Below are 12514 nucleotides of genomic sequence, written 5' to 3'. Positions count from 1 at the left end.
TGCTGAACATGTCCCTGAACTGGTGTCTGAGTTCAGGTTTGTTCCCACCCAGACTGAAGAGATGGAACTGGCTGTTTTTGAGAAGTGGAAGGAATGCAGGTACTAGATCCTTCAGTGCAGCTACCCTGCTGTTTGCACCAATATTTTTTGTGAAGAGAATGTATTAAAAAGATGCTGCTGGTACTGCTTCTGTGGTCTTGTTCAGAAACATAATTTTAATGTGTCTCTTGTCATATTTGGTAAGAGGACATAATGTGAAAAATGAAGCTTTTCCAAGATCTGAGTGAAATGATGAGGTACAAAATCTTGTAATGCAATCATTTTTGCAGCAGCAGTTTCAGATCAAAACTTGCAAAAGTGACTACGATATTCATGAAAGTGAACAAGTGTCACCAGTGTTTAGGTTTATCACAAACTTTCAGGAAGTTCTTTTCCTCTTTCCTCATATGCCCGTTTTTCCTTTCTGTGTCATCTTTTCTGACATCTACCTAACAGCAAGTGCTTTGTTTCAGGGGGCAAACACCAGCACAGGCTGAAACTAACTACTTAAACAAAGCTAAGTGGCTGGAAATGTATGGTGTAGACATGCACATAGTCAAGGTATGTTTAACCATAGCTCGGTGACCTTTGGAAATGATAATGTTAGTTTTGTGCCATGTTTCAACACCGGTTTTAGTTTGGGGGGGAAAGAAAGGAATATTTTACTCATCCAATCTGTGTAACAAGTAATCTGGCTTAGTGTTTTTAGTATATGTTTCTAGAAGATATAACTTTAGTCCAGGCTTATCTGCTCTGTGTTACATACGTGATTGGTGTGGCAATATGGACTATAGTTTGTATTTAGACTAAGGGTTTTGTGAAAAATCATTGTAATTAAATGAAAATTGGCTAGGGTCCAGTCAGCTGCCAGCTGAAGAACTAAAAGTAAAAACAGATCTCCTGTGGAGAAGGAAGTGCAGCTGACTGCATAAGGAGGTCCTTATTACACAGACAAATCAAGAAATTTTAATTTTCCACTTTAGTCAGCTTGATTGAAGGGTTGCAAACAAGAAAAATTCATTGCATTAGATGATTGAAACATGAGAGTTTTGTTGTATAAGATAGGCAGATATGCGTGTGATTTTAACACTGGGAAAATAAACTACATGAATCGCTGGAGTAAACTGGATAAAGGATCAAATGCCAAAATGACTATAATCTTTATTTTGTGGCACTTAGGCAAGAGATGGCAATGATTACAGCCTGGGACTAACACCTACAGGAGTTCTTGTCTTTGAAGGAGACACAAAGATTGGTTTGTTTTTCTGGTAAGCTCTCCAATTGCAAATTAAAATGTATTTTAGATTTTTGCTCTTTGTTTCTTTTGTGATATCAAAAACAAATAAATTGTTAGGGATGTGAGAGCACCGTGAATACCAGGTACCTGCTCAGTGAGTTACTAAGAGTTAGATATAACCTGTGCTTTCTGTGCATCTTACAGGCCAAAGATAACAAGGCTTGACTTCAAGAAGAATAAACTCACTCTGGTTGTTGTTGAAGATGATGAACAGGTAGATAAATATCTGTTTAGTTGCATCTCAGTCTTGATTATACAGTACTAATTTACATATTCCTGATCTCTTTTTAAGTTATAAGAATTAATATGGATGCCTGCAAGATTTTTGACTGTGATTTGGGTGGGGGAGGGAAATGAAGGGACTTAAATTAAAAATAAAAGGACTTAATTACTTTTTTTCTTACTCATTTTTTAAAAGGGGCACACTCTGTCCCCCTCTGTACTTTGGAAGCAGTGTGCATTGCACAAGAGGGTTTAGAAGAAAGACACATACCACATTTAGTGGGATGAATTCCTTAAGCAGGTTCCAGAATTGTTCCCATGGGGAAAAATTGCACAGAGCTGAGACAATAAAACAGTGAGCATTGGTGATTTGATGAGATCAGATTTGGAAGTGAAACAGTGTTAGCCTCGTTGAGAAGTAGCTTCCTATTGTAATCATGTCTTGAATTTATAGTTATTCAGAGGTTTGACTTTCAAGTGTAAAGGACTAGAGCCCGTATAACTTCAGACAATGGAGCAGTTGTTCATTGAAGCTTCTGAAAAGGTTGATTTTTCTGTCTAAAATAATTTTTAGACATCTAGTTCGGTATTCAGAAAAACCAAATTTTATTTGGCTTGCATGGAATTGTAGCTTTATTGACTTATTCAAGTCCTTTGTAAGTCATCATTATGCTTTGTGTGCTTGAAGGGAAAGGAGCAGGAGCACACTTTTGTCTTTAGACTGGATCATCCCAAAGCCTGCAAACACTTGTGGAAATGTGCAGTGGAACATCATGCCTTCTTCCGACTCCGAGGGCCTGTCCAGAAAAGCTCAAGTCGATCAGGCTTCATTCGGTTGGGATCTCGGTTCCGATACAGGTCAGTGTCACCTGTCAGTTAGCACATACCTTCTGCCATTTCTTGCTTTTCTTGGATTGTGCATGGAAACAGGTGACAACTTGGTTTTCTTTCATCTAGGGCACATAGAGCAGTGAAACTTGTTAGCTGAGTGAGTTGCATTGTTGGTTTTATTAAATCATAATGGATTTTTCCCATGCATTTTCTCATTTATCTTGAGGTGATTCTGGTCTATGCAGTAGGAAACAAAAGGTTTCTCAAGGTTTTTGTTCCTTACATAGCCTGTGTAGTACACTGTGTTTATAGATCACTTGATCTTGAAAGGCCACACTTGTTTAAACATACTGTAGAGGCTGGATGATTGACTTGCACAGCTAGAGACATGGCAAGTTTTCTGACTGCTGAGTTCCTGTCTGTTTGAGTGATGGTAGTGCTTCAGAAGCTAAAGATAATGCCTGTTCCATGTTAGGCACTACTGGTGCAGGTAACAGTCTGCCAAATGACTTGTGATCCCAGACCAGCCCACAGGATGCTGTTGGTTGTTCCACCACAGTTGGTGTGAACATATGGAAGTGGATGGGGCATATATTATGCATATATTTTCCTTCCATTTCCATCAGCTCTGGCAGTACCATGTAGTCTCCTTCAGAAAGGATCGGTGGTAGCAAGGAGTCAGCAGAACATGAGGCTGCTACTGCTGTGGGGGTAGAGTCTCACTGAACTTGGGGGGGAAAAAAAGACTTACCAAGGAACAAGTGCATCTAGATGCTGCTTTTTAGTCCTGTTATCTTTCTCTACGACCTTTGGCAACATAACTTAAGCTTTACTCTCTCACAGAATTTTCAGCCTCTCCCAAACCTCACGCATTGTGATCACAGAAATATGCAAAGAGCAACTGTGATTTTATCAGCAGCTTAATTTTTAAGGAGTCATTGCTTCAGCCTTTTGTTTTGGGAAAATGGGGTGACAGAATTTTGTAAACCCCTTTCCCTTTTTTGTGAAAGACCTTCTGAGGTGTGAACTTTGTGGTGTTGTAATAGAACTGAGATCAGGTTATTAAGCTGCGAATTTAAAACAAAAACATGATGTTGTGCAGTGCAGTGTCTCTGTTCCACAATTAAAAATAAGCAATTTATTTTATTGTTTTGTACTTTTACATGTCATTGATAGTGGGAAAACAGAATATCAAACCACCAAGACCAACAAGGCCAGGAGATCAGCATCCTTTGAGAGACGGCCCAGCAAGAGGTATTCGAGGCGAACACTGCAAATGAAAGGTAAAAGACCTTCCATTCTCAGAAGTATAATCCATTGTGAGAATCAAGGAATCATTTTCTTTAAAAGTTCTGTGTAGGAATTCTTTTGTACATGTTTGTCCTTCTCTTGAATTTTCAAAATTAGGTTTTCTTCGGCTGATTTAGGAGACTGCTTGTGTCCAAAGCATGTCAGTCTAGCTTGCCCAGCTGGTAAACATCCATGAAGATGCACAGTAGTCTCTGTATGAGGATGGAAAACCTGGGGCCAGGAAACAGTGATATATTAATGATACTATTTGAAATTTCTGAATGGAGTTAGAAATTTTTGTCATTGAGGTTTTTTCATTGTTGTCAGGAGTTGCACTCGTTGTCACCTGACAGCATGTGATACCTTGGCTCTTATTCCCACTCTTGGGTAGGGCAAGTGTGACCTCTGTGCATGTTTTCAGGTACTTACTTAAATCTGACTCTTTGGTTTGCTCTTCATATTTATTTTTTTTATTTTAGTTTCCAATTTAGAATTTTGTTTTTCATGCATTATACATGGGGTGTAACTTTTGCTCTTTTGGTTGCCTATTTTCAGTCAGTGCTAGGCTGTTCTTGTTAATCATATATTTAATATTTAACTGATAACCTAATTATAAATTGGATTTTAATTAATGCTTTATATTTTTGCAGCACATGGTCCTAAACTGGAAGAAACAAGGTAAGATGCATTCCAGGATTTGAAGTTCTCTCTTTGATGTTTGCCACCTGTATTTGAGCCCATGTCTGCAGAAGGAGGGTACAGAGCATTATAGAGCCTCTTAACTGTGCTTTTGTCATGTGTCTTGTGTGTGCTTGCTTTGCATGAAACTTACTGTTCAAAGCAAAGCTCTTGTGTCACATTGACAATTATGCCAGACTTGCTTACTAGCAAGCAAATTTGAAGTTCTCTCTTTGATGTTTGCCACCTGTATTTGAGCCCATGTCTGCAGAAGGAGGGTACAGAGCATTATAGAGCCTCTTAACTGTGCTTTTGTCATGTGTCTTGTGTGTGCTTGCTTTGCATGAAACTTACTGTTCAAAGCAAAGCTCTTGTGTCACATTGACAATTATGCCAGACTTGCTTACTAGCAAGCAATCTGTTTATGTTTTTTTTTCTGGATATGAGCTGCAGTTCTGTGTGCTGCCAGGTAAAGAGATCATGTAAAAACGTGTGAGGATGTTGTCTATCTGAAATCTGCCTACTCTGGCTGTGTGACTGAAATACATCATCAAGCGAAGGTCAGAGACATGGAAAAGACAGTCAAATATTTGAAATAGGTCGATGATCTCTATTCAGTACTATACTTGCATTTATTTTTATCTACTCAAGTTTTTCCTCATGCTCAGGAGTGAAAGGGAGGCCTTTTGGTTCTTTATTTGCAAACCAAGAATCTTTCTGGGTATGAAGGTTCATACTTGCTGTGCAGTGTAAATTACTCATGTGTATCTGAGTCATACAGTTTTCATATACTTCCTTAAGGGAAGAGAGGAAACCAAGCTAAAAGGAGCTACCTGGTAGTGAAGGAACTAAGTCACTCAGTTCTGGTCCCTGTCCTTTGCCCTAATAACTCGTGAACATTGCAATGATCAATTGCAATGAAATTATTTTTTTGTAAGTAGATACTTGTAGATGTTAAGCACCATGACTAGCTGGATAAGGAATGTTGAAATAACATTTCAAAACAACACACTTATTACAGCTGTATGTTTTTGTAGCAGCAGAGTTGATTCTTGCATGACAGAGGGAGGTGTCTAGAAAGTGTGGGGACAAGGCTGCAGTTACTCTCTGTGACCTTCTGTATTGTTTTTCTTTCTATAAAATGGGAAAGTACTCTTAAAAACTGGGTGTCATAAAAGTGCCTAGAGATCCTCTGCATGCAAGATGTGGCTGTCTGATTAATTAGCACTCGTCATGCTGTGTTGTCCAAGTTTCTGGCTGCTTAGGTCATTCAGAGAGTGGGAAGAGAAACTTCACGTGCAGTTTCTCCTGCTGATAAGACTGCAGTCTCCTGACCTGCACCTAGGTGTGGCTCTGTTGTGTTAGTCTCCACAGCAAACTATGCCATGTCTGAAACTCTACACTCGAGTGTTGCTAATTGAAATGCATCATGAAAGATGTATGTTGTTCCATTCTTTTGTGTTAGCTCAGCATAGGGGAATGTGCTATCCAGAAGACATTCCTTAATAGTTCTATTACATGTGCCCTGTTCTGTGACGTTCGCCTAATAGGGAAGGGGCAAAGTGGGAAACAGGCAAGGGAACAACTTGTTCAGTGTTGACATTATGGTATTTTAAATAAAATTCTAGAGTCACTGAAGTAGATGCAGAAATCTAATTGAATTGTCAGCCTGCCAGGCTGGATAGCTATTGTCCAGACCATATATCAGAAGATTAATGGGTCATAAGAGACCAGAACCTTTTTTTAAAAGATTAGAAGTCTGGGGAAGAAGTTTCCTTTGCATGAGATTTATGGTGCATAATTATTGTATAAGGCATAATGCTTTTAAGTCTCTCAAAAATGTGAAATGTCTCTTGCAGATTCAGAAATCATCAAGAATAGGAACATGGGTCTTATTTATTAATATTTAATAATGTAAAATTATTATTAATGCTGTGCTGAGCTGCTGTGCACATAAATTTGAATAGCTGCTTTTAAGTCCATTAGAGGTTGTATGAAGAAGAAACTCATGAATTTTTCTGATCCACTTTGTGATGTGAAGCTTCATATCAGACCTGTTCTAGTTATGGAGCAAATATAGTATCTACAGCATGTAGGTGAGCTTTCAACAATGCCACATTTTGCTTAGTGTTTAACTAAAGCTATATAATTTTTACTTGAAAAGTATCCCACCTTACTGCTGAATCAGGAGACTTATTAAACTGAAATGGTTTGGGAAAGAAAGAGGAAAAATCAGATGAGTTACAGATAAACCACAGCTTGAAACAAATAAAAAGTAACATGATACTCTTAGTTACCTAGAAAGAGGCAGCTGACCTAAACCACAAGATTTTAAGTTTTCTTTTTGAGAACAATTAAATACTTTGGAAATATCTTTGTTAGACTTGGTGTTTCTTTCTGAAAATCCTTACAGTTTCACCAGCCTGCAAAAACACTTTGTTCATCTGATTCGGTTTTAAATTCTTCTTGTCTTTCAGCACTGCAAACAATGCTGTTTTCAGCCAAACTAATGGATCACAAGTAAGGACTCTCTTTCTTTCTAAAGGCAGTTTTCATGGGTTTCACCAGATTTGAGGATTTTATTTGCTCTTAAAATCCAGTGATTAACCAATTGAAATTTATAGTTAACTACTAAATTGCATGCCAAGAAATGACTGTTAATTTACAAGCAAGGTAATCAGTCAATTTAGTTGGAGTAAGGAAGATACCTCATGCCCCAGTGCTCTGGAAACTGTGCTATTTATAGATACAGATTTTCATAGGTACACAAAGTACCTCTGTGTGAGAGTTATTATCCAAAGCACAATAATTCTTTGTGCTAATTAACATTTTATAAGAAGGGGGTTGTGATTCATTAGCACCTGTGTTGACTCCTGGTTACAGTATTTTTTTCTCTGAAAGAGGGGAATGCACCTGTAAATTAAAGCGTACATTGTTAGCAAAAATTCTTTGTTTTCTGAAATTGAGAAGGAGATAGAGACACCTGTCTCCTCAGTACTCATACACAGAATATCCTGTTTCACTAAAAAGAGATGTTAGTGTAAAGTAACTCTCTTTCTGAGTACTGAGAAAACCAGGACCTGGACTTTGGAAAGATCATGTCCTGCTTTCTGGAGCATTTCAGATCAGAGAGCACCTGAAAGGGTCACATATTGGTGGAAATAGGATTTTGGTTTGTTTTAACATTAAAATATTCAATCTCTGCTGATAGATTGCTGCTCTGCCCCAGCCTTTTGCCTTCTGTGCAAAAGGAGTGGGTTTTTTTCAGGAGATGTTATGCTTCAAATGGCAGTCCAAAGGCCTGCAACACTGGGGTGCTAGTCCTTATTCCAAAGTTTCCTACAGAAGGAAAGCATTACTGCATGAATTTTCAAAGGATGCAGCAGGCCAAAGCTTTTTACCAGAACCTTTGGGAGGCCTTGGATTCACTGGCATAGGTAGCCAGTGCTGTGGAAGGGAAGACAATGGCCTTGCTTTAGCTTTGTGCTTAAAGAAGAAGAGGTGATATGTTTTGCTCCCTTTTAATGTGTCATCACTTCATTAATGTGTGTATAATAACTTGTTTATATTCTGTCTCCAAAGAGCTGGATTGCAAAGCCAAACCTACCTGTCCTAACAGCGGTTCCTTCTGCCCCAGTTTTGGTGGAAATAGAAAACCTCCCAAGGAGCCCAGGAGCCAGTCAGCAAGACAAGAAGTGGTATGTTCTGCTTTGCTGGGAAATGAATTTTTGCTTGCTTATGCATGATTCAAGTGGCTGTTCCTTTATCTGCACTTAAATAAGCTGCCATCCTGGTATCTTTAAACCTAAGTTGACAATCAAGTTAGTGATTATGCAGCTGATTTGTCGTGAATCGTGTGTGGAGGGGTGAGGACAACAGGCTTAGTCACTGCCTGGCAAAATAAGATTTCTTCAGGAGCTGAAGAAATCATTAAATCAGGAGCAGCATTTTCAAGTCTTGGAGAGAGCTGAGTGCTTCTCATTTGCCATAATACTCTTTGTAACCCTTTGCTTGGTGTAATGGGGCCCAAGGACTTACCTTGATCCTTAGGATAATACAGAACCTTGTAAACTGCTATCCTTGTGAATTGCCTTTTGCAACTGACGTTTTTCATGATTGTGGGTAGAATGGGAGCTTGAGGAAAATGACACAAGCTGAAGATAAGAGCTTTGATTTCCTGTAATCAGAGTATTTGTTTCATGGATTGGATGCATCTCAAAACGGGGACAAATTTTTTGAAGATAGATAAATGTACATATCGTTTATCTTTTCTTAAACTAATTCTATATTGCAAAACTATTTTCAAACCCAGACTGACATCTGTCAACCCAGTACTTGTGCACACCAGATTTTTCAGTTTCTTGTGCCTTCCAAGGCAGTATGGCTGGTCCTAGAAGGGTGATTCTGGCTTCTGCAAGACTCATCAGGAGCAGCAGTGGTGGAATGGAGTGACACAAAAGCTCTTATCCCAAGCAGTTTCAGCCCTCAAGAGAAAAGGTCTTTCTCCCATTATCAGGCATATGAACCTACTTTGCTTCAGTGTCTCTTAAAAGTAGATGATACCTGTTTCTAACAGTGCCATGACAAATGTACTTTAATTTCATTAATCTTATTCATTACAGACTTTTAATACTGTGAATTTTGAATAATAAGGGGGATAGTGATTCTGCTTTGAGTTGCATTATACGTGGCATTTCAATCAGAACATATGATCAATGCTGTTTTTCTTTCTTTTGCCCTTGATTTATCTAGTATCTGAAATCTGTGCTTGTCTATGGTGGGATCCTGTTGATCGCTCGATTCCTTCCGTGGTGGTGGGTGAAAGGTGGTGGTTTCTTTATTCTTCAGCATTTTCAATATGGTTTTATTTTTATTCTTTTGGTCTAATTGCAAGATAAGTGCTAGAAACCTGTATTTTCTTTGGTGGAAATGTTTGACTCTTGCTCCGAAAAGCTCTTCTTGGGTATCTGATCCGTGCTAGCGTTCCTGCTCGTATTTGCAAGGCTGCTGTTGCTTACTGAAATCCTGCTGCTTTTGTTCTGAAGCAGAGAGGGCTGGGTAGCCAATCTGTTTCAGTTTTGGGTTTGGTATGCCTGTTTTAGGATTAAGAACTTGAGCCTGTCTTAACGTTGTCGAGGAATCTAAGCTTCCGCGCCAGCTGCTGCAGGATGTAGCCTTTGTATAGGAGAGTGGGAGTGAATGTAAAATATACCTGCATGTAACCCAAACCAGTGTGCCTTAAAGAAAACAAGCTTCTTGGTAACTGATGCATTTTAACTGAGAGTGTAGCACTTGTACTGCTTAATGTTTCTCCGAGATATACCATTGTTATTGAAAGTAGTTGTCTTCTGGTTTTAATGTGTTCACTGGAAACAGCCTGTAATAAAGGGCAAATCCAGCTGTAGGAAGAAGACAACCATTTGGAGCTGAGCCACATTCTGGATTCCTAGATGGGAAGTGGGGTTAGGTTCATGTAATTGCCAGAACATACATACTTATTTCAGGGCCTGCGACTTGGCTATTTTGCTTGCAATGGTGTCTCAGTGCTGCTAACAAGATCTCCTTTCAGCTGCTACTGTCTTTAATTGGCCTGTTTCTGCATGAATTATCTTTGCTTTCTGTCAGAAAAATAGTCTTCTTCTAGAAAGAGCTTGCCAAGGATTGTCGAGAACACCAAAATCTTTTGGACTGTGGATTTTGTAGATGGTTAGATTGAAGGGGTTTAGAAGTAAGGTCCTGACCTCTTGGGTTTCTGTACTCTGCTTGGCAGGTGCCTGTATTGGCTACCTTGCAGCTTAGATCCCTTCCTAATGTCAATGTTTCCTTCAATTTCAGATGTTAATGCTGCAGCTGCCAACAGCAATTGTGCCAGACTGTAGCAAGTACTTTGCCAGATAGGAAAGATTTTAGTGGTTTTGGTTTGTTGCTTTTTTTTTTTTTTTTTTACACTTTGCTCCATTCATGTAAAATGGTCAGTACAGGAAATCTGTACTGATCTGCAGGATCTGAAAATGGGCTCAATATTAGCTGCAAGTTTGGGAAGCCTAAAACATTATTAGCATCTTTCTAACTTTTGACTCTTCCCAAGAAGCTCTTACTGTACTAAGATAGAACAGGAGACGAAGGTTTAATATTTCTTTCCTTATTGTGGGATAAATAGGGAATTTAAAAATTTTTTTTGCCTTGCTAGTGGATGTGACGTTCCCTTAACCTCATACATTAGAGAAATGGGAAAATACTGTACTGGACTGTTGAGGATTGAAGCCCTCGGTGTTCATGGGTCACTTCCTCAGCATATTTCACAAGAAAACAAAATTCTGAATTTACCCATGGGTGACTTTTATATAAATCCTCTCTCTTTTCTAAAGGAGGACTATCCCTGCATGTTAATAATTTACCACTGTTGTGAATCCTGCACGATTTTCTGCTTCTCTGCCTTAACACGTGTGATCTTCAACTCATGCTCTGGCTGCTTGGCTGTTCTGGAACGTGAGAAGGTGGAATTTGAGCTTAAGGCTGTCCAGCCCCTCTATGTGAACAGCAACAGTCTTTCCACTTTGTTTAGATTTGGGTCATTAAGTAGAACCTTTTACATTAAACTGAAAGAATACCTTTGTTTTAAGAATTTCCTTGCTTCAGTAGTTTATGAAGTGCTTTTTTCCAAGCTGTTTTTTGATACCTGACTATACCTTGCATCAGCCTCTCCTAAACCATACCAGTGAAGGATCCTAGTGCTGCACAGACAGCAGTTAACAGGTCATTGCTCATTTTATAAGTATTTTAAAATTCAGCTGCTTCAGTAAATTGCTTATCCCTGCTGCTTTGGAGATGCTCATGCCTAAAACCTTCCAGTTTTCTAGCTAAGGGATCCTGCATAATAATATTTTTCAAAACACTATTTAAAGGGATTAGTGTTCTCCCTTGCTCTTCTTTCTAGCTTTTGGAGGACTTTATTCCAGCTGTGGTACAGACTAGCCATAACTGTGCACAGTGGGTTTGATTTTAGCAATTCAAAATTTAAAGTGGACAAACCATGATGCCTTCATATGCAGAATTAGAAAGCAAGATCCTAGTTTGTATCGTGACCTTTTTAAAACTGGATCTTTTCCAGCTAAATTTGTTAATCCAGGTTATAGCTTCAGTCAATTTCTTCAGCAGTCTTAGTCCCTTAGTCACCTAAATTGTCCATGTTTACTGTTTACACCTGCACAGTAATGCTCATTTTTCTGAGTTTCTATTTTCTTCTCCTTTTTTAACTCAAATTAGAATCTGCATCTTTCAGTGACTTTGCAAACTGGTATTGCTTATAGATGCTTGTTTCAGGTATACATTTAATGCTGCCACTTAAACTTGTTTTCTGCAAATAAAATGTGTTGTATACTTGGGAGGTCTGTTCCTCCATCACGTTTTCTGTAAAACGCACGTGGCTCTTGCTCAGTTCCGTGAAGTGCCTTGAAATACGAAGTGCTTTTCCTTTGGTAAGCATAGACAACATATACATGGGAGAGCTTAACTTGTCATTTCAAACTTCTGCAAAACTGTGCCTGATGCTGTGCAGAAAAGAGGTTTATTTGGCAGCGTGGTGTACGTGTATACCCGCATGCCTCTCCGTCAGTATTTGCCTTCCAGCAACGCCCTTTTCTCTCGCCTGTTCGCATCGATCTTCTTGTCTGTGCTTTCCTTCCCCACGCTGTCTGTCCTCCATGCCCATGTACTAATTGTGCCCCTCCCCAATGCTCCAGGCCCGTAGACGCCGTGGACGGCTGTGACCGTGGTGGACTCCCGTGGGCCCCGCCGAGGACCCGCGCCGACGCTCGGTACCCTGCGTGTGGCCACGAGCGCAGGGTGAAGAGTTCAGGAGTGCATGGTGCTGCTGGTACCTATGCTGTGCAAACCACCATGACCAGTCTCTGAGATGTGGGCCCTGCTGGAGCTCAGGACTGCTCTCCAGCAGAGCCTGGGAAATTTGCCTTTTGAGCTGTGTCTGAGAAAAGGGCAACGGACCCAAAGCTGACTATAGAGGGGGGAAAGAGCTTTTATTACAAAGGCTCTGCATATCATGCTGTTAGTGTTTAGTCTTTAAAGAAAAAATGACAGAGAGACCAGAAGCCACACATCACTCTTACTTTCAAACAGTGTGTGTATATATATGTCTAT

The 12514-nt window shown here is 39.5% G+C and overlaps 1 protein-coding gene across 1 annotated transcript in view; it reads left to right on the top strand.

The window, feature by feature from the left end:
• Window positions 1-12233, top strand: part of EPB41L5 (erythrocyte membrane protein band 4.1 like 5) — a gene marked incomplete at its 3' end in the record, with an annotated part of 35202 nt that extends 22969 nt beyond the window's left edge. Inside the window, exons 7-16 of the mRNA XM_009069704.1 lie at window positions 1-99; window positions 513-600; window positions 1219-1307; window positions 1481-1550; window positions 2247-2416; window positions 3566-3672; window positions 4330-4357; window positions 6835-6877; window positions 7940-8055; window positions 12100-12233. The exon at window positions 1-99 is cut by the window's left edge and continues 27 nt beyond it. Of these exons, the coding sequence (XP_009067952.1) occupies window positions 1-99; window positions 513-600; window positions 1219-1307; window positions 1481-1550; window positions 2247-2416; window positions 3566-3672; window positions 4330-4357; window positions 6835-6877; window positions 7940-8055; window positions 12100-12233 (944 nt within the window). The remainder of the gene's footprint in view (window positions 100-512; window positions 601-1218; window positions 1308-1480; window positions 1551-2246; window positions 2417-3565; window positions 3673-4329; window positions 4358-6834; window positions 6878-7939; window positions 8056-12099) is intronic.
• Window positions 12234-12514: the final 281 nt, after the last annotated feature.

This window comes from Acanthisitta chloris, unplaced genomic scaffold (genome assembly GCF_000695815.1).
Source record: "Acanthisitta chloris isolate BGI_N310 unplaced genomic scaffold, ASM69581v1 scaffold19642, whole genome shotgun sequence".
Taxonomy (NCBI): Eukaryota; Metazoa; Chordata; class Aves; order Passeriformes; family Acanthisittidae; genus Acanthisitta; species Acanthisitta chloris.
The sequence above is the reverse complement of the archived record's forward strand: the minus strand, read 5'-3'. Positions and strand labels throughout refer to the sequence as shown.